Source organism: Montipora foliosa, chromosome 4 (assembly GCF_036669935.1).
Source record: "Montipora foliosa isolate CH-2021 chromosome 4, ASM3666993v2, whole genome shotgun sequence".
NCBI lineage: Eukaryota > Metazoa > Cnidaria > Anthozoa > Scleractinia > Acroporidae > Montipora > Montipora foliosa.
The window spans coordinates 7,586,757-7,607,674 of record NC_090872.1 but is presented as its reverse complement, the minus strand read 5'-3'; the positions used below and the strand labels follow the sequence as shown (position 1 = coordinate 7,607,674).

The 20,918-nt window shown below is 39.3% G+C and overlaps 2 protein-coding genes across 2 annotated transcripts in view; one reads left to right on the top strand and one right to left on the bottom strand.

Annotated features, from left to right (window-relative positions):
• The window catches only part of LOC137999698 (uncharacterized), a 12,504-nt gene extending 11,540 nt beyond the window's left edge, over positions 1 to 964 (top strand). Inside the window, exon 3 of the mRNA XM_068845555.1 lies at positions 64 to 964. Within this exon, the coding sequence (XP_068701656.1) occupies positions 64 to 824 (761 nt within the window). The 3' untranslated portion in view covers positions 825 to 964. The remainder of the gene's footprint in view (positions 1 to 63) is intronic.
• A 2,993-nt stretch (positions 965 to 3,957) lies between these two features.
• The window catches only part of LOC137999696 (ran GTPase-activating protein 1-like), a 44,031-nt gene continuing 27,070 nt past the window's right edge, over positions 3,958 to 20,918 (bottom strand). Inside the window, exons 7-15 of the mRNA XM_068845552.1 lie at positions 20,753 to 20,809; positions 20,404 to 20,617; positions 18,527 to 18,852; positions 14,135 to 14,242; positions 12,316 to 12,360; positions 11,441 to 11,489; positions 10,551 to 10,639; positions 7,219 to 7,340; positions 3,958 to 4,910 (exon numbers count right to left, since the gene is read on the bottom strand). Of these exons, the coding sequence (XP_068701653.1) occupies positions 4,841 to 4,910; positions 7,219 to 7,340; positions 10,551 to 10,639; positions 11,441 to 11,489; positions 12,316 to 12,360; positions 14,135 to 14,242; positions 18,527 to 18,852; positions 20,404 to 20,617; positions 20,753 to 20,809 (1,080 nt within the window). The 3' untranslated portion in view covers positions 3,958 to 4,840. The remainder of the gene's footprint in view (positions 4,911 to 7,218; positions 7,341 to 10,550; positions 10,640 to 11,440; positions 11,490 to 12,315; positions 12,361 to 14,134; positions 14,243 to 18,526; positions 18,853 to 20,403; positions 20,618 to 20,752; positions 20,810 to 20,918) is intronic.

Genomic DNA, 20,918 nt, shown 5'->3' with positions numbered 1-20,918 from the left:
TGTTTTAGCCGCAAAGGTGTTAACTTGCTCAAGTTCTTCTATCATTCTTTATCTCGGATTCAGGAGTAAGCACTGCAGCGGCTACACAAGCGGACCGACAAAATGTGTTCGAGAGGGACGAAATCAAAGAGCTTCTCCTTAACCAAACCTTCCAGTACGGTGTATGCTGTGGATCCGGTTTGATGCTGTTTGTAGTCTTGGTATTTTTAGCCTTTTTCTGCTGCGCGAGAAAAATAAGTAAGAAGAAAAAGGCCTTACGAGAAGATGTCACATTCAACGAATATGGAATGTCGGCGAGAAGTAAGACAATAGATTGTGGTGGAACAGGGGAAGATGCGGAACCACGTAGGGATGACATGGAAGGCAATCAGGCTCAAGTCGAAGACGATTACCTCGTACCAGTTGAAATGCAGAATGAAATCCAACCTGGGACGTCAAGTGGACGTGAAAACAGCGCGGAGCGAAGAGAAGGTCACGCTATTTACGACAATGACGACGGAGAAAGACTTGTACCTTCTAATACGGCCACGCTTGAACGTGATGCCGCCGACGCCGACGTTGCGATGGATTTAGATGAAGACAATGACGATAGAGAATATTCAACACCATTTGATAAGGAAATGGGAAAAGTTCCCATTGATGTGCAAAAGTATCATTATCATCAACTGGACAGGGTGTACGAAAACTGCATTCAAGGAAGAGTTTACATGAATCTCACAGCCAACAATAACGAAGGAGACAAACGGGGGGGTTCGGAAACTGACGCAAAAGACGGAGCCTTAGAGGAATGTCCCTCATCACCCAATTACATTAATGTCGAATAATCCAAAGATTAAGCTTTGCTTCACTCAGTGATTGGTTCGAAGTTCTCGCGCCATTTTTTCAACCAATCAGAAGTGAAACCAAAACCAATCGTGGCTCACGCTTGCACATTTTCCCGCGCTTTGTGTCGGCTACGTGTATAATTACTTCGAGTTTTGATTGGTTTACTGGATTGTCTCCGTTTTTTTTTTTTTTGATTGGCCAAAGTAATTACTTTGGTTTTGGTTTTACGACACTCGATTGAAACTCGCTCTGAGCTGTGCGTCAATGGCGAACGGCAAACGTCGAGTTAAAAAAATGCTGTTTGCCCGACCAGGAGCTCAGACCGAGGGCCCTCTCCTTCGAATAATCGTCTTCTCAGATAGTTTTGACGGTTTCCATTTGACGTCACGGCGGCCATGTTGATGTACAGAACAATGCTGTAAAATGTCTTTTGGGAATTTGACTCTATTATTATGCAAAACTTGTGGAACCATCTCCTTTTGTTTTGTACACCAACATGGCCGCCTCATCACGTGGATGGAAACCAAGGATTGTGTCTGTTGGCCAATTAACGTAAACTGTCTCCTTTAGGTCACAATTGAATAAATTAAGCAATAAAAGTAATAGCCCATTTCCGCGTTGCCGCATGCTTTAGTTTCAAAGCGAGTCCTGGTGCTCAACCATTCAAATGGCAATGAGTTGGGTACTCTTATGCAAATCAAACTCATTTCCCTTTCAATATACCATTTTCAAATTCTCACGGCTGGACTGGATCTAGCATGGAAAGGAGGCTAATGCGGGCAAATCTTTTCAAATGCAAATTGATTTGCCCACATAAGCCTCCATTTCATGCTAGATCCAGTCCAGCCGTGAGAATTCGAAAATGGTCTCTTGTTGAATATCAAGACTCACTTTGAAACCGAGACAAACAGCAACTCGGAAATGGTCCATTAGATCTGAGTAAAACGGTCGTTAAGTCGAGGGTCAAAGTTCTACTCTCCTGACCCAACCAGGAGTATGCGACTCCAATATGAGGTCCATCTAACGGCATTTTCACAGACCGAGCTATTGTTAGACGAGTTCTTAAATAAAATTTGGCTTTCACGACCGGCCATTCTCAATCTCATGGGTAGTAATTTCTGATGCCAGACTTGCGATTAGCTGGAAAGGTCTGGTTTCGCGGGGAAATCACTCTAAAAATAACTCGGTCTGTAAAAACACCGTTCCACAGATACAATGAAGTTGTACGTTCCTAACTATGGGCTTCTGACCCAACTCAGTGAAACATTTTCAATTTTACGTCATTTGTCACCTATTCGCCAAGGCTGGCAAACACAAAGCCTAATCTCTCTGTTGACATAATTTCCCTGCCGGAAGATTTAAAATTCCACGTTAAGGAGGCTAAACCCAGTTTCAGAAATTTTAAAAGACTGTTTTTAGAAGGATTAACTCTACAACACTATTCCACGTAAAGGCTATTTTTTGGTAACATATGAAGCACCAATTGTAGCTCAACAAGATACATTCATTATTGTGAAGTAAAAGGTCACTACAGCAACTGGATACGTAAATATCTGGATATATAATAACACCCTATACTCTAGTAAAAATATACTTTACTAAAAAAATCCCCTGGAGTGAATTCAGAGCTACCTTAAATTTTTATTTTGTCAAGATTCTCAACTTGACCTCCTGCTAATAATTTTTGCACCAATAAAACGGGAAACCGAGTTCGCTTTTGCGATATATGCATTTTAAAAGTCTTTAAAAAGAAAAATATTGGGTATTGGAGAGTTTTCCTGTTGCGATGGTAACCTATTACGCCACATTATTATATGACTAGCTCCGCTGTGATTGGCTACCCCAGCTGGCAGGATGCAGCCATACTGCCCGCTCGGGATTTCTCCCTTGATCCCGCAAGATCAAATATCATTTTTTGGCGTTTTATCCCATATAATAAATCCTTTATTGACCCAGATTGTTTGGTCACGATGGCTGGATATTAGCCTCGTTCTTTTTTTACGTGTTTATGGACCGAGACGAAATAACACGCAAAACAAGAACTTGCCTAATATCCAGCAATCTTGACCTCACGCTTGGTATAACCAATATATATAGTTGTTTAGCAACGACAACTGTTAACATGGAACCATAACATGTTCTGTTCGGTGATGACGTAAATTTTCTTCAAAGTGTTGAAATTGGTTTGAAAAAACTTAAACCACCGAATGAAATCCCGAGTTCCAACTACTTCCATCTAAACGCGCGTAAAATTAATATCATTTCAACGAAAATAGAAAATAGTCAATATTAAGAATTTTCTGTTTTGCTAATAAGGACGAGAATAACAACCCGACAATTGAATCCACGGCACTCTGCAGTAAACTACCACGACCAAACACTACACGAGTAATTCTTCCTTCGTACTAGGTCCAGTTCAAATGTCGCGCTATCGTCGTGTTGAACTCAATTAGATTAGGGATTAGGGTCTACTCCAGCGCAATCTCAGCTCAACCGCGAATTCACGCGATGCGCAAAATTGAGCTCTGTCCTTTACTCTCATAGTGTATTAACTCAACAACATAATTTATTAACACAATATCTCAAAAATGTGCATTTGTTTTGAGAGTTACGTTCGCAATGACGTCGACTTTTGTGAAATTCGGAGAATTGAGTTGGACGTGACGAAAGCGCGACGTTATTTGTATAGAAAACAACAAATACATAAAGTATAACAAATAGTTGTATGCAATTAACCAAACGTAATCCTATTTTTTTAACCTGAACGTAGTTCACATGTAAAATATTTCAGCTTCCAGGGCATAAGTAGGACGAAAGCCTTAATTTCCTAGGATGAAGTGGACTCGTGAGTGTTTAAGACTCACTGAAAACTTGCTTTGTTTACTAATTGGATATGAGATGATAAGTAAGCAAAAACTCTAGTTGTTAGTAGACAAGAGGGAAACATAAAGAGACTACAAAGCAAAGAGGAACGGCGCATTCACTCGGTGCGAGGGGAGGGTGAGCGAATTTGGCGAACCTCAGTTCCTTTCCATGAAAAATACGAGGAACAGACTTGTGGCATAAGAAATTAAGGCAAAAAGTTTTAATTAGGAGGTAGCGAGGTATTATCTCAATTTAAGACTGAGGGGCAACAATAAAGAGTTTTTTAATTATAGTTAATGCAAAATATTGAATTTTGTGTGAACCGAGTCGGGGGAATAGCAACATAAATACGTATGTACACATAAACTGAAAACGAAACTGATGTATTGACTTTGGTTACAGTTGTAATACCTAAACCCGGGGGGGGGGGGGGGGAACTCCCACAAAATTTGGTGGGGGTGTGCGGTCCGCTTCCTGAAACCCTTACCCTATTTCAGACCAAAATCTGCGATTTTCCCAACCCTATTTCAGACCTGACCAAAAATTTGATACCGTATTTCAGACCTATTTCAGCTGTTACATGGTTGGCGTAATAACTTGAAAAGGGGTTTGTTGATGGTCCTCTCGCCTAATGATGAAGAAGTAGCTTCAAATAAAAAAACAAACCCAAGTCAAGACTTACGTGCATACCCCATTTCAGACCAAAGTGGTCAAAATCAATACCTATTTCAGAGCAAAACGGCTAAAAAAACCATACCCTTTGGGGCCCGCACATACCTGTATAGCCCATATATAGGGAGTACACAGTTATTCAAGATGGCGGCGCCCGCGAAATTTGAAAACCAAAAAAAAGCGATTCTTAAACTTATTTATTTCGGATACAAAGACTTTCTTTGAAGAAAATTTAGATTTGACTGTAAAGGTTATTTCCTGTGATTTTAAGTAACTTTTTTGTACAAGTGGAGGTTCCCTTTAAAATGGAGAGGCATTTTGAGCACGTCTATGGCTTCAGTTCCCGGAATACTTGTCTGGTACTCGAAACTTCCACAGCCGTTAAGGAAAAAAATGCATGGTAACTTGTCGTCAAAACGCTGGAGGAAAGACAAGTCAAAGCCACGTGCACCTCGAGGACAGAAACGAAGACTCTGCATCAAATCTGGTAAAGTGTCTGAAGGAATTTATGTCGCTCCTCCGAGCAACACTCTAGAAGTTTGTTGGGTCTGCAAACAAAAACCAAATGTCATTGATGGTTAGGCTGCCAGTGTGGTTTTGCCTTTTTATGTGAGTGCTTAGAGTGCTCATAGTTGTGATTGGTTGTGATTTGCCGTGCCTTCGACCAAAAAAATCCCTTCTTTGGGATAGCCTGGACGATGACGCAGAAGTCTTCTGTGATGAAACGTTACTTTTAGAAGCTCGAAATAGTTTCTCCTTCTTTCACACAAATAAACATATTCTGTTCTCAGATATAGTTAGGGTAATCATTTTTAAACGAAATAGATTTCTTACATCACATTTTCCTCCAAAATACCGTTACCATGGCAACGATATAAGGCATTTCTTCGAGCCTTAAATCAACATATATTGTCTTTTTTGCGAAAAAAAAACGGGACGGTAAAATCTTCCCATTCAGCGTTTCCAGATGTTAGAAATAATCCCTAAAATATTTCAAATTCAACAAAATCTGTAGGCTAGTTTTTCAGAAAAATGAGTTTTTTGAAATGCCAGTATGTCTCTAATTTTTTTTTTTCACCTGCATAATTTTTTGTACATTTTAAAGACAAACATTTTAAATTAAGCAGCGGAAGCAGAGACATAAAGGAGTGAAGTTGCGAAATCAGGAAAAATGAGGGGGTAACGTCGGGGGTAACAAGATCAGCATTTGCGCATGCGTCATCCCGCTCATTCGAGTCCGCCTGGAGGAGCCACAGGCCGACACACGGATTTAAGGAGGCTCGAAAGGGTTTTCAGCTGAGAGCGCGCGCGTAAGCCACACACACAATTCGTAAGTCAACAATATTCCAATCAAAATTCGAATTTTCAACTGAGGCTTGATTTGAATTTTGCACTATTCAACCGATGAACAGATTATTCAAATAGTTACTGATATCAAATTTGCAATAATGAACTCATTAATCCGCTCGTCAGAGGAACGCTTGAGCTGTTTTGACCGTAGGTAAAATTACATTTTATATCAATTGGAGTGACTAACACTTCAGAAAAGCCATCCTGTTGCTTTGATTTCACAGATTTCAAAATCTTGATCTTTTTCGTTGAAAAACTGTTGTAAGCCAACTTAAATATTTCAAAAGCACCAAAACCCCACGTGCAGGCCAGCTCACATGCAATACAGTTACACGGAGCAAACATACAAGGAATGGGCTTCTGCGTAAACGAGCGCATATGCGACACGCTTGCACGAAGCACACGCGAGCAAGAAATGGGTCTGCCTACTCTTCAAAGCGAGTCTAAGTGCGAAGTTTTTCTTATGAAAATTAGTTCTCATTCATATGTAAAATGGAACTAATTACCTTCACAAAAACTTCGCACTTAGACTCGCTTTGAAGAGGACACAGACATGAACTCGGAAATGGCCTATGGAGCGTTTTCACTCACGTGACCAGCAGCCATATTGGATTACTGAAACAAAAGAAAGTATTTGCATAAAAATAGAGTTCAAATCCCAGAGGATTAGTTTGGTACACCATCATGGCCGCCATTCCTTTGTTTAAGAACACCAACATGGCCGCCGTGACGTCATGTGAAAACGCTCTATTAAACCTGGTTAAAAACCCTAACTGACTCTAGGGCGGAAACCAGTACTGTAGGCGATTTACAAAGCGTGGTGAATCCGGCTTCAGGACGACAGAGGACAATTTCCAGCGACTGATTTCGGTTGTGACGACAAAGGATCCGTCACAGTTAGGTCGCAGCCGTCGTTGTCGTCGCCCTTGTTTCAAATCCGGAAAAGGATCATTGATCCAAGATCACTTCGATCATGATACATCAAAGCAACCGATGAATCGTTTCCGAACATGACCGACCTGACGCCACGCGTAGGAGCGGCAAGTCACTGCGATTTTTTATAATTCTGCCGAATTTCTTCTTCAAGCGCCAACGGCCAAACTGCGTTTTGGCTTCCATCAATCAAACTTCCGACACTAAGCCGAGACTTGAGCCGAAACCACAGATGCCAAAATCAATTGAAGCACTGCATAAGCTATACCAGTGAGCATCTTCGGCTCCCACGATACATTCATACGTTCGAACTCGACAGCGGAATCTGTACGACTCGATCATTTTACTGAAGAACCTCTACAAAGATATCATAATGGTATTCCAGCTGGGAACTAAGCAAAAACTCCACTTCACTTTTCAGAAACGGAATCGATCTTCCTGGCTAATTGTCCTGATTGGTGAAAGCAAAAAGAAGTTTGGAGTTTTGCGCCGGAAGGTGAGATTTCGCAGAATTATGAAAATCGCAGTAAAAATCGTTTAACAAAGACCGCAACGAAATTCGGTGGTTCTTACTTGGAAATAAAAGCGATGAAGAAGGCTTTCAGATGCCTTGGAAAATAAGGTTGTTTGGCCGCATGGTCCAGAGCCATCAGTGGGCCAGAGATATCTTTGGCAGACTCTATCTTTTCTTCGCCCTTAAAAAGAAACAATGCAAGTTAAGTTATCAACCATAGGGTGGTTTTTTTGTTTAGTCTCTGTTTACGAACCAGAAGGCTAATCAGGCCGGCGCTTATCTCCCGTTTTCGCAGCATGAAGCGACTAGGAGTCAGTTTCTACTCCCCACTGGATGGGATGCTGGTCCATCGCAGGGTTACCCCGAGCATTTTCGCCGGTACCCATTTATACACCTGGGTGAAGAGAGGCACCGTGAGAGTAAAGTGTCTTGCCCAAGAACACAACACAATGTCCCCAGCCAGGACCCGAACCCGGACCACTCGATCCGGAGTCGAGCACTCTAACCATGAGGGCACCGCGCGGTGTAAACTTTGTGGCTTTAGTTGACCGTTAATACCATGAGTCATTCCGGGTTCCCTCTAATAGCGAGTCAAAGTTAGAACATTTTGGGGGAACAATTAAAGGGAACCCACAATCCTTGTTAAGAATAAAATGTTAAACTAAAATTTAAAATAATGTTTGCAATCAACTGTTTACTTAATCTTTTTTTTAAATAAAGTTTAAAAAGGTGTTTTGAATCAGGTAAAGAATATTAATCTGAGGAATGCGTTTAAAGAACTAAACCCAATTCTTCTCTTGCAAACATGTTAGCCAGCGTTTTTTTTTTCTTAAACCGGCGAGCTAAAATGTTTCCAAGAGAATAAACACAAGGTGGTTTAGGTCTGTGGTGCTTCGTCGGGAAGAGAGTGAACGATGCGAGAAATATTTGCTTTTATCAAACGAGTTGATAATTGACCACCTTACTTATGATTTATGAGCTGAATTTTCGAGCGCAAGGTGAGAGCGAACTGGTGGTTTTCAACCAATCTCTTGAAACTGAAGTGACAGTGGTGTAATGTACAAATTCTGGCGGACGAAAAAACAGAAGCTAACGAGAATTTTTTTTTTTGTTTTCGTCCACCAAGATGGCGGCGATGACGTCACGTGAAAACCACCATTCAATGTTTATAAAGAATAGGCCATTTCCGAGTTGCTGTTTGTCTCGGTTTCGAAGTGAGTCTTGGTGCTCAACTATTGAAAGGGAAATGAGTTTGATTTGCATAAGAATACGCAACTCATTTCCATTTGAAAGTTGTGCACCATGACTCGCTTTGAAACTGAGACATGCAGCAACTCGGAAATGGGCTATTCTTTTGATATTTAAATTTGGCCAACCACAGAACAAAAGAACCTTTGTTTCGACAGCCAATAGATCTCTCTCATTGATAATTCAGTAGCATGGCATAGCAATAATTAGCATAGCTTAATAAGCATCAAGTGAAGCTATGATCCTCGCAGTCCCCAGTTCATATATGATCCATTTCATATAACATTTCATCGTTGACCCATTCCTCACGGGAACATTGGAACCCACAAATGACTAGTTCCCAACGTTAGTGGCTTCATAGCTCAGTTGGTTAGAGTGTCGCACCGGTATCGCGAGGTCACGGGTTCAAACCCCGTTGAAGACCTGAATTTTTTAGGCTTCTTTACGGAATTGCAAAAATTGCATTCATATCTGCGAGGATCATAGCTTCACTTGATTTCATATCCGCAGTTCATATATGATCCATTTAATATATCATTTCATCGTTGACAATAAGCATAGCACATTAATGACGATAGGTGACGTAACGGTGAGTATCGCTCCAGGTGCAATGCACAATTGCAGTATTGTAATATGTGTTTCCTGAGATTGCTTGCAAACCACCTATTGATTTCATAATCTTTCGTCCAGTGGTTTATTTGATAAGACCACATTTTCGCGGGGTCAAGCCTAGTTTGATCATAGTTCAAATAGATGGACTGGTTAAGGAATTCCGAAAACTACAATAGATGGTTTTCAATCACGTGATGAGAGGGCCATGTCGGTGCACAAAACAATGGAAGACCTTAGACAGCAATGACCAGAACCAGGTTGCTGACCAGCGGTTTTTGTTAAAACAATGGTTTGCTGGGGGTGCTCAGTCTCGCGGGCTCAGAAAACCTGGTCGTGGTCATTGTTATTTAAGGTTTTTCACGAAACAATAGCAAATTATGGCTCATGTTTTGCATTATAATAGAGTCAAATTCCCAAAAGACCTTTTTCTCTATTGTTCTGAGCACCAACATGGCTGCTCTGACGTCAGGTGAAAACCATCTATAGAGGGAACAGTACTATCGCACTTCATGTTAACCTGACTGTGACCATGCATAATATTTTGCCCTCCGTTCACAACTGAGTTTTCAATAAATGAATGGAAACTATTGAGTGGCTGTCTTTTGGAAAAAGGATGCGGTTTGAGCATAGTCAGGGCCAACATAGCGAACAAAAACATAAATCAAACAAACATGTCGAATTTCATAACCATTTCCATATATTAATTATGGTTTGATGGATAAGCTCCCACGAGTCTCCCAAGCTCTGAAGTCGAGGATCCGAACAAGTAATCGAAAAATCGTCGGTTCGAGTGTTGTTTGGAGCACTCGGATTTCGCTCCGAGTACCCTTGAGTCATCATCGGAAAAAATACAAACATAGGCATTTCGTTCCCTTTGAAACGGACCTCAAAAACACGCTTCAAAAAAAGAGCATAAAATTGCCTCGGAAATTGGCTACTTTTAGCGAAAAGTTCAAAACTCCAATGTCAATTGAACATTAATAATAAATAATAATGATAATGATATTTATTTAAGCGTCATCTAATTAGATACACTGTACATAGAAACCAAGTCAATAGACCGATTCGGCTAACTCAATGTTGTACCCAATTCAAACCTTTTGGGAATAAAACGTTTTGTTCCAAGTATTTCCATATCATTTAAATGTGAATGCTTCATTCTCATGCAAATTCAAAACATAAAGAATCTTAACCCCGAGAGATTTGAATTGGGTACAACATTGAGTTAGCCGAATTGGTCTATTCAACTTAAATTAAATCAAGAATTGGTTTTAAAGGAAAGGGGAAACCGGAGTACCCGGAGAAAAACCTCTCGGTGCAGAGTAGAGAGCCAACAAACTCGACCCACATATAACTTTGAGTCTGGAATCGAACCCGGGCCACATTGGTGGAAGGCGAGTGCTCTCACCACTGTGCCATCCCTGCTTCTTGAATCAATCAGTTATATCGAACGTTTTGTATCGATGTCGGGCTCACCGTTAACACTGAGTTCGATTGTCAGCGAACTTGCAAGCTTTTAAGATTTGCCTACCTTGAGAAGCCCCATATGAATCAAAAGAAAAGACACCAGTCCCTCTTCCTTACACTCTGACGACTCAAAGGCTGTCTTCAAAATGGCATCTGAAACAGGACACAAAATCGTCAGAATCGCCACTAGGACACCATAAGCGCCCCTTGACGACAAGGTTCTCCTCTCTGCCTCCGCCTTTTTAAGCAGTGCTAGTAGTTATAGTTGTAGCAGCGGATAGTAGTAGGAGTAGAAGTAGTAGTAGTAGCAGAAGTAGCAGCAGTGGTAGTACTGGTCGTAGTCGCAGAAGTGGCAATAGTAGTAGCAGTAGTAGCAGTAGAATTAGCAGTATCAGTAGAAGTGGTTGTAGTTGTGAGGGCAGAAGTAATTTCTGAGTGCTACTTTCAAACCGATGAGCGAATTAATGTTTAGACTGTTTAGAACATGATTTATTAATTTCGGGTAAAGGAAACATTTTGTGAATATACGGGGTCTAAGATCAGTCTAACTCGGGTTTCTTGACCCAGAAATGACTGCAAAGTTCATTTTGCCACCCGCGGAGCAACAAATTATGGGGGAAATTGAAAATTAATGGTTTGACACTGACTAATTTTTGACATTTCGTTCAAGACGTTTCGGTTGGTCCTTGGGCCTTCATCAGTTCCGTACAATGTTAGCTCCTGATTACCAGTACTCTATTTTAAACATTATGGGGAAACTTGGTTTATTTAACCCGAGTGTGCCATGCCAAATTGTTACTGCAGAAATGATTGATACTGACTCGTTTCGTGATCCAAACGGTGTCAACTTTACTTTGTGGCTTATCCTTCGCCCTCAAGACTACTGTATTTGTGAACACTCGAAGTAATAAGTCGGAAATGAAGTTATCTCAAAAGAGGCTTAAAATGGATTACCTGAACACTCTAAAAGCGAGTCCTCGTCATTTCGAAGTGTGACGCAAACCTGAAAAAAATGGAACGGCGTGTTCTTTTATCGAAAACGCGGATTCTTCTTACACATATGTACAGGTTGAAGTACAATAGGCCTCGGGGACTCCTACTAGATATTACAGAATGTTAGCATCGACAACAAGTGCGATTTCGAGTAAACGACTCGACTGAATTATGAAGGGACCGCTTGCAGTCTAAACTTATAACCTCGCCCGAATTATCTCTTCGGAGTGGAAATACAATAACGTAATCTACGATAACGGAAAACGATTTTCAGAGGCAAAGAAAAAGACATATCTTGATATATCTTTCCCCAAAACCCGGAGTAGGAGATTCGACAACTTCTTCTGAATCCAGTGGTTTGCTGGATAAAGAAATCAGTACGAGTCCAAAAGCCATACTAATTATGCAACAGCCGCCATTACACAGGTCTCGTCTGACGTCATGCTCAATTAATTAAAAGTTGTAGATAGAACAGACTTTCGATCTAAAAATTACTTTTGTGAAACCCACATATCCCGGCCAACGCCCCTACAATCCCTCTCTCTCGCTCATTTTCTCTTGGAGCCACACTCAACCTACCTTAACTTGCTAACTCATTTTTCCCGCCTCTTGGAGCCGGCTGCAAGTCTTTGCTTTGCATCGTGATTGGTTTGTTTGATTGAGGCTGCCTATCGCGACTGGTCAAAATAACTACGTTGGTTTTGGTTAGCAACGCGCAACGCAAATCACCTATCTGTGTATTTATCCTTCAATTTGAAATATGCGTGCTAAATCAATTAGGCAGATAAAAACGTGAATGCAAAAACATACAGGTACAAAAAACCTGTCTAACTCACCGATACAAAAAATCTTGCAATCTTTTCAGCGTCTGTCAAAAACTCCTGTTGAAGCAAAAAAAAAAAAGCCACAGGAAAAAAAATTCAGAAAGAAAAAAACATGTATACATCCTCTTTATGCTCAGGACAAAACAGGAAATCCACGAGGCTGGATTTCACTTGCGCTATGTACAAGCGTAGCAACAACTCCATCATGTCAAATGAGATCCATGGTGCTTTGCGTACACATCACAAGGGGTCTCCCTTGCAGATATGTCCAAAAATGGCTTTCAATAAGCGTCACAAAGTGTCCCCTTGCTCTAACCCCCAACTTTAACATCACTCGTGTCTCGGAATACAGGCAAATGCTGCTCCGAAAGTAAGCATAAACAGCTACATTTACCCAGAGCTTAAAACGACGCTAACCTTTACCCTTACTTTCTTGTTAGAAATAAGAAGAAAAGACTTCGACTTGAAGAGACACCTCGTGTTGGATGTCAAAATTGGGCGTGTACCTACCCACACTAAACACTTAATGACTGGTCCGGAGGGAAATCGTTCATTTTGTTTCCCGAGAATCTCAATGTTTCCACGAGGCGAAGCCGAGGGAAATATTGCAATTCGAGGCAAACAAAATGAACTGTTTCTCGAGGGACCAGTCATTAAGTGATTTGGTATACAGCACAAAAAGAAAAACGTTCAACCGCAACAGCAACGGCGGGTCGTCGGTCAACATTCGCGGGTAACAGTGCACTGTTACCCTCTGACGTCATAGATTTTGCACTGTTGCCCGCTCAGAGACTTTTGGCAGGAAACAGTTTTATTGTTAGATGTCATGTGACCTCGAAGTAACCAATGAGAGCGCGCGCTACTGGGGGAAATTTTTCAGCTATATAACAATGAGTAATATCATTCTCATTATGTCATGTATAGACCTCTTTCATAATGGCGGCGAAATAAAATATTCTTAACTAATTGCTCGGTCAATAAGGCAAGGCCTCAGTTTGATATTTTGCTGTAACGGCCGAACGATCGAGGTCATCAAGTTGTTTATTATATGGCTAACAGAACGGTTCTAAAGAAAAACTAATTTGCATAATCCATAATCAGCCCGTGGGCGAACTCCTTATTCCAAAATGGCCGCCATTTTAGTATTCTTTTGTTTCCATGCAAATTGGTCCTTATGGCCTCCCTTTCAAACGTAAAATTCAAAATAATATTTAACCTTGAACGAGGCCAAAAGGGCCAATTTGTATGGAAACAAAGGAATACTAAAATGGCGGCCATTTTGGAATAAGGTGTATTACGGGAAAATAATACCCTACCGCTTAGCTGCTCTTAGCGAATCAGAGCGCGCGTTATATCGGTCAGAAACACGAGCCATATAGTAATCTATTTTAATGCTAATACGCCCTTCTAACCTCGCTAAGACGAGTAAATTTCAAAATAATATTTGTTTCAAAATGAGGGAAGTAGGTCTTATTAACATAACCAAGAGTGTAAACGTGGTCGCCATTTATGAAAGTGGTCTATTGGACGCAGCAGTATTGACTTGTTTATGAAGTCTTTTGATCCAAAAATAATGCTAATGGTTCATATGCCTCTAAGTACGCATATGTAGATTATGCGACGTCATTTTCTTTCCACCAATCAGAAACCAATGCATTTCACTAAAAATTTGAATCCACCAATCAGAAGCTTCCATTTCCAATCGTCAAAACCGAGTCAGATGGACCTACAGCACAACTTATGCGTGTCTGGCCACCGAAAACCAGCATGCGGAGATCCAGTATTTGAGGCTGTGTACGACGATTTTCTCCCAAACTTTTAATGTGCCTACCCTTAAATATTCCGCAATCAGAAACGACCTTTGTTTTGTTGGAATTTTCTTCAACTTGTCCAATGTTGGAGCCCTTAGAAAGTCCCTCACAATCTCTGTGTTTGCCACCTAATTGGAAAAAATATATGTCGTCATTAAACGACTGCAGTAATAATAATAATAATAATAATAATAATAATAATAATAATAATAATAATAATATCATCATCATCATTACAAATAGAGCGAGTTTCAATCGAGTGTCGTAAAACCAAAACCAAACTAATAACTTTGGCCCACCAAAAAGGACGGAGATAATCCAGTAAACCAATCAAAACTCAAAGAAATTACACGTAGCCGACACAAAGCGCGGGAAAATGTGCACACGCGAACCACGATTGGTTTTGGTTTCACTTCTGATTGGTTGAAAAAGTGGCGCGAGAACTTCACTGAGTGAAGTAATGCAAAACCAAAGCAATTCGCTAATTACTTTCGAAACTAAATTGAAAACCGCTCTAAAATAAATGACTGCAATGCCATAAGAAGAAGGGCACAGCCTTACATAACTCGTTCCCAGGCAATTTCGAAAAAACTAGAGAATAACCCTAATCCACGCTCGAAATTTCTCTGATGTGGAATTTCGATGAACCGGTTGCCAAACAAGTGTTTTACTCACTTCCAGTGAGGCTCATTGGCTTTATATGATAGAGGAGACACCAAGTCGGAAACCTCAGCTGAGAACTTTAACCTATACGCGGTAATATTTAAAAATGGAGGCTTGCGATCCTGTGAATGGAAAGTAACAATATACCTTTTTAAGTCGTACATTTTGTTTTCTCACGTCAGACCACGTCATGTTCCTCTAGAGAACAGTTTCTTTCAAATGGTGTCTTATGCTAAAGTTCCAGCTACAAAGATTTATTTAAAAATCAACACATAAGCTATCAGAAATTAAACCGGCAAAAGTTCCATTTTGTAGAGACTGTTGTAGTCCTAGCCACCAATATAATGACCAATTCTCCGTTTAATCCTTTTGTTGTAGATATATATAACTAATTTGCCATATACGGCAAAGTTAAACGTAAAATGCCAGTTTAAAGAACCGTTGGCTATTAATTCACGATGCAGATGGTGCTCAGCGGAGGACTGGAACCTGGAAACTGGTTGTTCAACTGAAAGTTTCTTTTGCTTATTTTTGTTTTTCAAGATGGACTTTTTCTAATGTAAAGTTTTGCCGAATATCAGCGTTGAAAAGCATTTGGGAGTAGAAAAATTGATTAATTTTTAATCTGGGATTAGCGTTAATTAGCTTTTGAACAACCAGACCCAGGGCTAAATACCATGGCAACCTTGGGGGCTTAGTCACAGTCAACCCAGGATTATTCCTCACATGGGTGCAATTGATCGTACACTCTTTAATAAGGGAATCCTCAAATTTAAACAATCTATCTACCACTACTTTACTAAAAGAGCTAACATTTTAATTTTGCTTTGGACAAAAATGAAACGTTTCTTCATTATGAACACATTTAAGGGACCGACAGCTAAAATAAATTTGCCTAAAAATCTCTTGGATTGAAGGAAGATCCGTGGTTTGTATGCTGGAATTTTCGTCTGGAGCATGGTTCATATTTGGTAAAACGAAGCTATTGAGCTATCGACGTTTTCCTATCGTGACATGCTTTTTACAATGAAGGTACTTTAAATAAACCTTGGGTCTTTCTTGTGCCAGGATCTTCCTCCTTCCAATTAGACTGTCGATGTATATAAAATTTTAACTACGCATTTGCGACGCAATTTGCATTATTTTAGAACAGCTACGAGTCTATGATAAAATTAAAACCTCCCCCCCCCCCCCCGCCCCCTCCAAAAAAAAATGAAATTCCTTTCGAGAATAAAATCATCACTCTGCCAAAAAAACTCTTCCAGTAGCGTTAAAGAGCTTCTGCGGCCATAAATCTATACAATTAAATATGTTAAAACTTTATGGGATAAAATACAGAGGAACACACACTCCTTTTATGAACATATCTTACAGCGGCTAGAAAAAAAAAAGTTAAACTGGAGCGCTTTAAAAATGAAATTCTCAGCTCGTAATAAAAGTTATTTTTCTTTACACCTTTACACCTAGGAAAATAAAAGATTCTCCCTATGTTAACAATCCCCAGAGTTGTTTACACTAAGAAAGCTTTTTTGGCCACTACCTTGTATTATAATTCATTCAAAAAAAACCTCTCCGATTTTCACACTATTACTGCTAGCCAAAAATGTCATTTGTCCAAAAGAAAATACCTGCGAACAAAAACAAGCGTTTTTTTAATGCTCTAAAATTGTTGACTGAATTATAAAATAACTGTCAAATTCGCCTCGGATCTGATGTGGGTATTTGCATTAATGAAATACAGTTGTACGATTGGTCAGAATATCTTGCATTGCTATTCATTCCAAATATGCCTCCCGTTTTGATTGGCCCATATTTTATTCTCACCTTTCAAGCTAGCCGAAAAACAACGGCATTAAATGACCGATATTAAAAATATTTGACGAATGACTCAGGTCACGTCACAAACTTTCAAAACACCAGAGAGCAAAATTAACGGCGCCTTTTAGTCCTCTAAAATAGCGTGAATGAATAACAAAACAAAACTGTTCAATTCTTCTTTTCTGAGAGATGAAGATTACAGATCTGGGAAAGTGTTCCCTCCTCAATAGAAAAAAATATATAAAAAATAAATATGTATTATTTGTTGTGTATTATCAGGCCTAACCATGCAACCATTATCTCTGCGTGATGCCCCAAATAATGGTTGCATAGGAGACCACATTCTCAGCCAATCCGTGGGAAGAACAAAAGTAATATTTTATATTATATTATATAAGCGCATAAGCAGCTGGTTACGTATTTGGCTTTCAAGAGTTTCTACGTCTTTTGTGTACTCGCTTCAGTTTGCTGATACTCAATTGAAAAACCACTTAAGCAAACGCCGTAGATATTCATTCTAACTATTAAATCAATACTAAAAATATTGTCTTTTAAATTATCTTTTTACATGTCAATGCCTTCTGCGACGTGATGCCACAGTGAAATGTTCTGCACTGAGACCATAGTAAATTTAAAACATTAAAATCAATAAATATAAGTAAAAATTCTTCATGGTGAATTAGAATGCTCGCAAACTCCTGAAATCAGTGGATCAGCATGTGTTTGTATCAAGAAGTAGTAGTGTCTCTATTGGAATCTTCTGCTGTCAGCTTATGCCTCTGTGAGATGCAATGAAAAATACCAATTAGTGAAACCCTCACAAACGTCTTACAAAAACGTTTTGACCTGTGAATAATATTTAAAAAGCAATGTCTCTAAAAAGTATTGCAAAATGCATTTTGGTTTGTAGATAATGGAAATATGGCATCACATCCTCAGAAGGCATTTTATAGATTTTTACTGGGTCACCTGATTTTTTAACAGCAAAAAATTACTAGGATAAGGATTCTTAAATTTTCAAAAGCAAAATTTAACTTTCTTTGTGCTTTGTCAATTCATGAGCTAATGCATGAATAAAAAATTAATAGTTTTAGTATATACTAAAACAGTGGATAGCGTTGAAAACAAACTCTTATTGCTTACTTAAACTCAAAATATCCTTCGCTATTCACCTCCATGCACCTCATGCGGGATTTGCACTTTAAAATATTGTAATATTGTTGCAGGATAAATGAGTTAAAATCATCTTTTTTGCACTATATTATCTCATTGTTTTAGTATAGACTAAAACAACTATTCAATTCAGTGTCGGTGGCTAATTAATAATTATTCGCCGAAGGCGAAGTGATTATCGGTGAATATTCACTGAGACGAAGTCGAGCTGAATATCCACCTATAATCACTGAGCCTGAGGCGAATAATTGTTTTAGTATAAATACACAGGTGATTATTTCAAAAAAGAGAAAAAAAAAAGATTTCAACGCGAAATCATCTTCATTTACAGTGGCAAAACGACTACTGGCAGCCATTTTGTCCGTCGAGGTGATTATCGGCTGATAATCTGAGATAGCGAGCCAATGAGAGCGTGCGATTTTGTATAATCACCTGTGTATTTATACTAATGGTGGATATTTACCTTGCAATGTCCACCACTAGCCACCTCCACTTTGGTAAACTGTTGTTAACTACATGTACATACTGCATGGTCAACAAAGTGCACTTCACAAAATTAATATGAAGCACACTTGATTGCAAGGATATGCTTTCCAAGTTATGAAGAACTTGCAACTCAAAAATAACTAACTCAATATGTGACCCTACAACTCTCTGGAACTTATGCTTTACTTGGACAAGCACAGCGAACTTCAGCCCGTCCTAACCAGCTCACCCTGCAAAGAATTCGGCTGCATCATTCCACAAGAAGAACCTACCTTTAAAAGTTCATTCTCAACTTCTTCATCCGTTCCAAGTAATGGCGACTGTGGCTTAAGACTGACACCTTTTACGTTAAAGTCCAATTCCTTGGCAGCTTCTCCTTCATCACTGTCACTGCCACCAAGCTCATCTTCTTCTTCTTCTTCTTCTTCTTCTTCTTCTTCTTCTTCTTCTTCTTCTTCTTCTTCTTCTTTCTCATCATCATCATCATCATCATCACCTTCTCCTTCATCATCACTCATTGAACCCAATGTATTCAGACAACCATTTGATTCAAGCCAGCCTTTCACTTCGTCAATACCATCCTCCCCAATGGCATTTCCTGAAGGAGCACAAGTAGAATTATGAGAAACTTGCAACCCCATGTCATCTACTAAACTAAAAATTTGCATCAGTTGTTAGGGATAATATTAAAGGGGCTAGGTCACGCTATTTTAGGTAATTTTGTTTAATTTTGTTAATTATGAGCTCTAAACGTCAAATTGGCAGAGCAAGAGTCTTTAATTTGCAAAATCACGGCCACATAACAACCGAGAATGATTTTCCAGCTTTGTAAACGACATTTTGATACACAATCAATCGGCACCCTTAATCCTCACGGTATTAACGAACGCTTTTCATTTACCTAATATATTCCTATTTTTCACGTTGCCATGTTACCACCAATAGCGTAGCTCCTACTCTACTATAAAAACTACACGTAACCCATAATCCCTCGATTCGCTCTGACGAAGGGCTAACGCTCGAAACGTCAGCTTTTAGAATCTCTGTACGGTGGCCAATTTACATTATCAACTCCGTTGATAAAACCAAATTTTTGTATACTACTTCCCCACCGACGCAGCACCATAGTTTCTTTAGAAACTACCCCTTAACATTTTGATATAGACTGATATAAATTTGAAAAAAGGTGGGCCGACGTTTTTCAAATTTACCCAAATTCAATCCATTTCAATCCTCTCCAGTTTTGTCCATCCATGTCCCTTCTTGGCTTCCATGTGTTTTGTTAGAGTTCTTCTATAGTTTTGAACAGTTATTTTGATATTTTAGTTAATTCTATGACCATTAGATCAGTGCTGAAATTGCCTAAAATTGCGTGACCTAGCCCCTTTAACCAATATGTTCAAAATTTTCTTTTGTACAGACTAGTAAAAATTAAACACGAACTATTATTTCAAGCATGCAGTAGGAAAAAGCTTTTATTTATAATCTCAGAACCTATTATACAAACTTTCTATAAAGCGTAGTTGCTTTTAAAGATTTTAAATGTTCATACAATCTTACAAAAAGTTTAGTACTTTCATCTTGCAATGATAAATAGCATTGTATTGATTTTAAATAGTCTTATAACAATAATTATAGTGGTGTTTTTACCTCATGACTCACTGGAAGATCACTCCTGTGGAAGTGACATTGTTATTAAGATTGTAGTGCAGTTGTAGTCAATCTTTAGCTGTGGAAAGTTATTCACTAAGGGATTTTGGAGAGGACTGACCTAATCACTTGAGGCACTCTGGATTCCTAGTAGTTATTTGCAAGTTATCAAAGAAAACAATTTTAAAAGAAGCTCAACAGCAGAGGAAGGGGTCCCTCAGAATAATGGCCTCCAGTAATTTTATTGTCTCTCACCCAGATCAGACAACATCCCACGTTTTTCGGGCATAAATAGGTCAGACAAAATGCCAATGGTTGATATGCTTCTCCAAGTTTCTGAGAACTACGCTTCAAGTGGGCATGGCAACAACATAGCTGGGTGGTTTGTGCACAAGAAAGACTAAAATCCGGAGGCCCAGATCACTATGCGCTTGAGAATTCGAGTGCCAACAACTGAAGGTGACTGCTAAACTCATAGAAGGCTTGCTACACTACTAACCATTTAATTCTAATTTCTCCAAACAATCTTTACTCTCCAAGGCCTCAACTACAGCCAGGGCACCTTCTTTGTTGATCTCGTCAAAAGACAGGTTCAGTTGTTTCAAATTCTTGACCGCACTTCGCAGACTCTTGGCCAATTCCTTGGCTCCCTCCGTTTTTACCAAGCAGTCCCCAAAATTGATAATTTCAAGATTCATCAAGCTTGGCAACACCTGTAAAACAAAATAATTATTATTACCAGTATATAGATTGAATGTATAGTAGCAACTAAGAGCAAGGTGGGATTCTGAATAAGAAATTAAAACAAAAGTGGTGATTTCATAAGGACAAAATTAATTTCATCATACCTCTGCCATTGCCCTAGCCCCTTTTGCTGTAAACGTGTTATCATTTAAATTCAGAACCTGGAAAATAAAAAATCCAAATAGTGGTCACTTGCTAACACCAGTTAGCAAATAATAGTGTTATTATTATTACGACAGTTTGAAACTTTTGAATGTCAATACCTTAAAG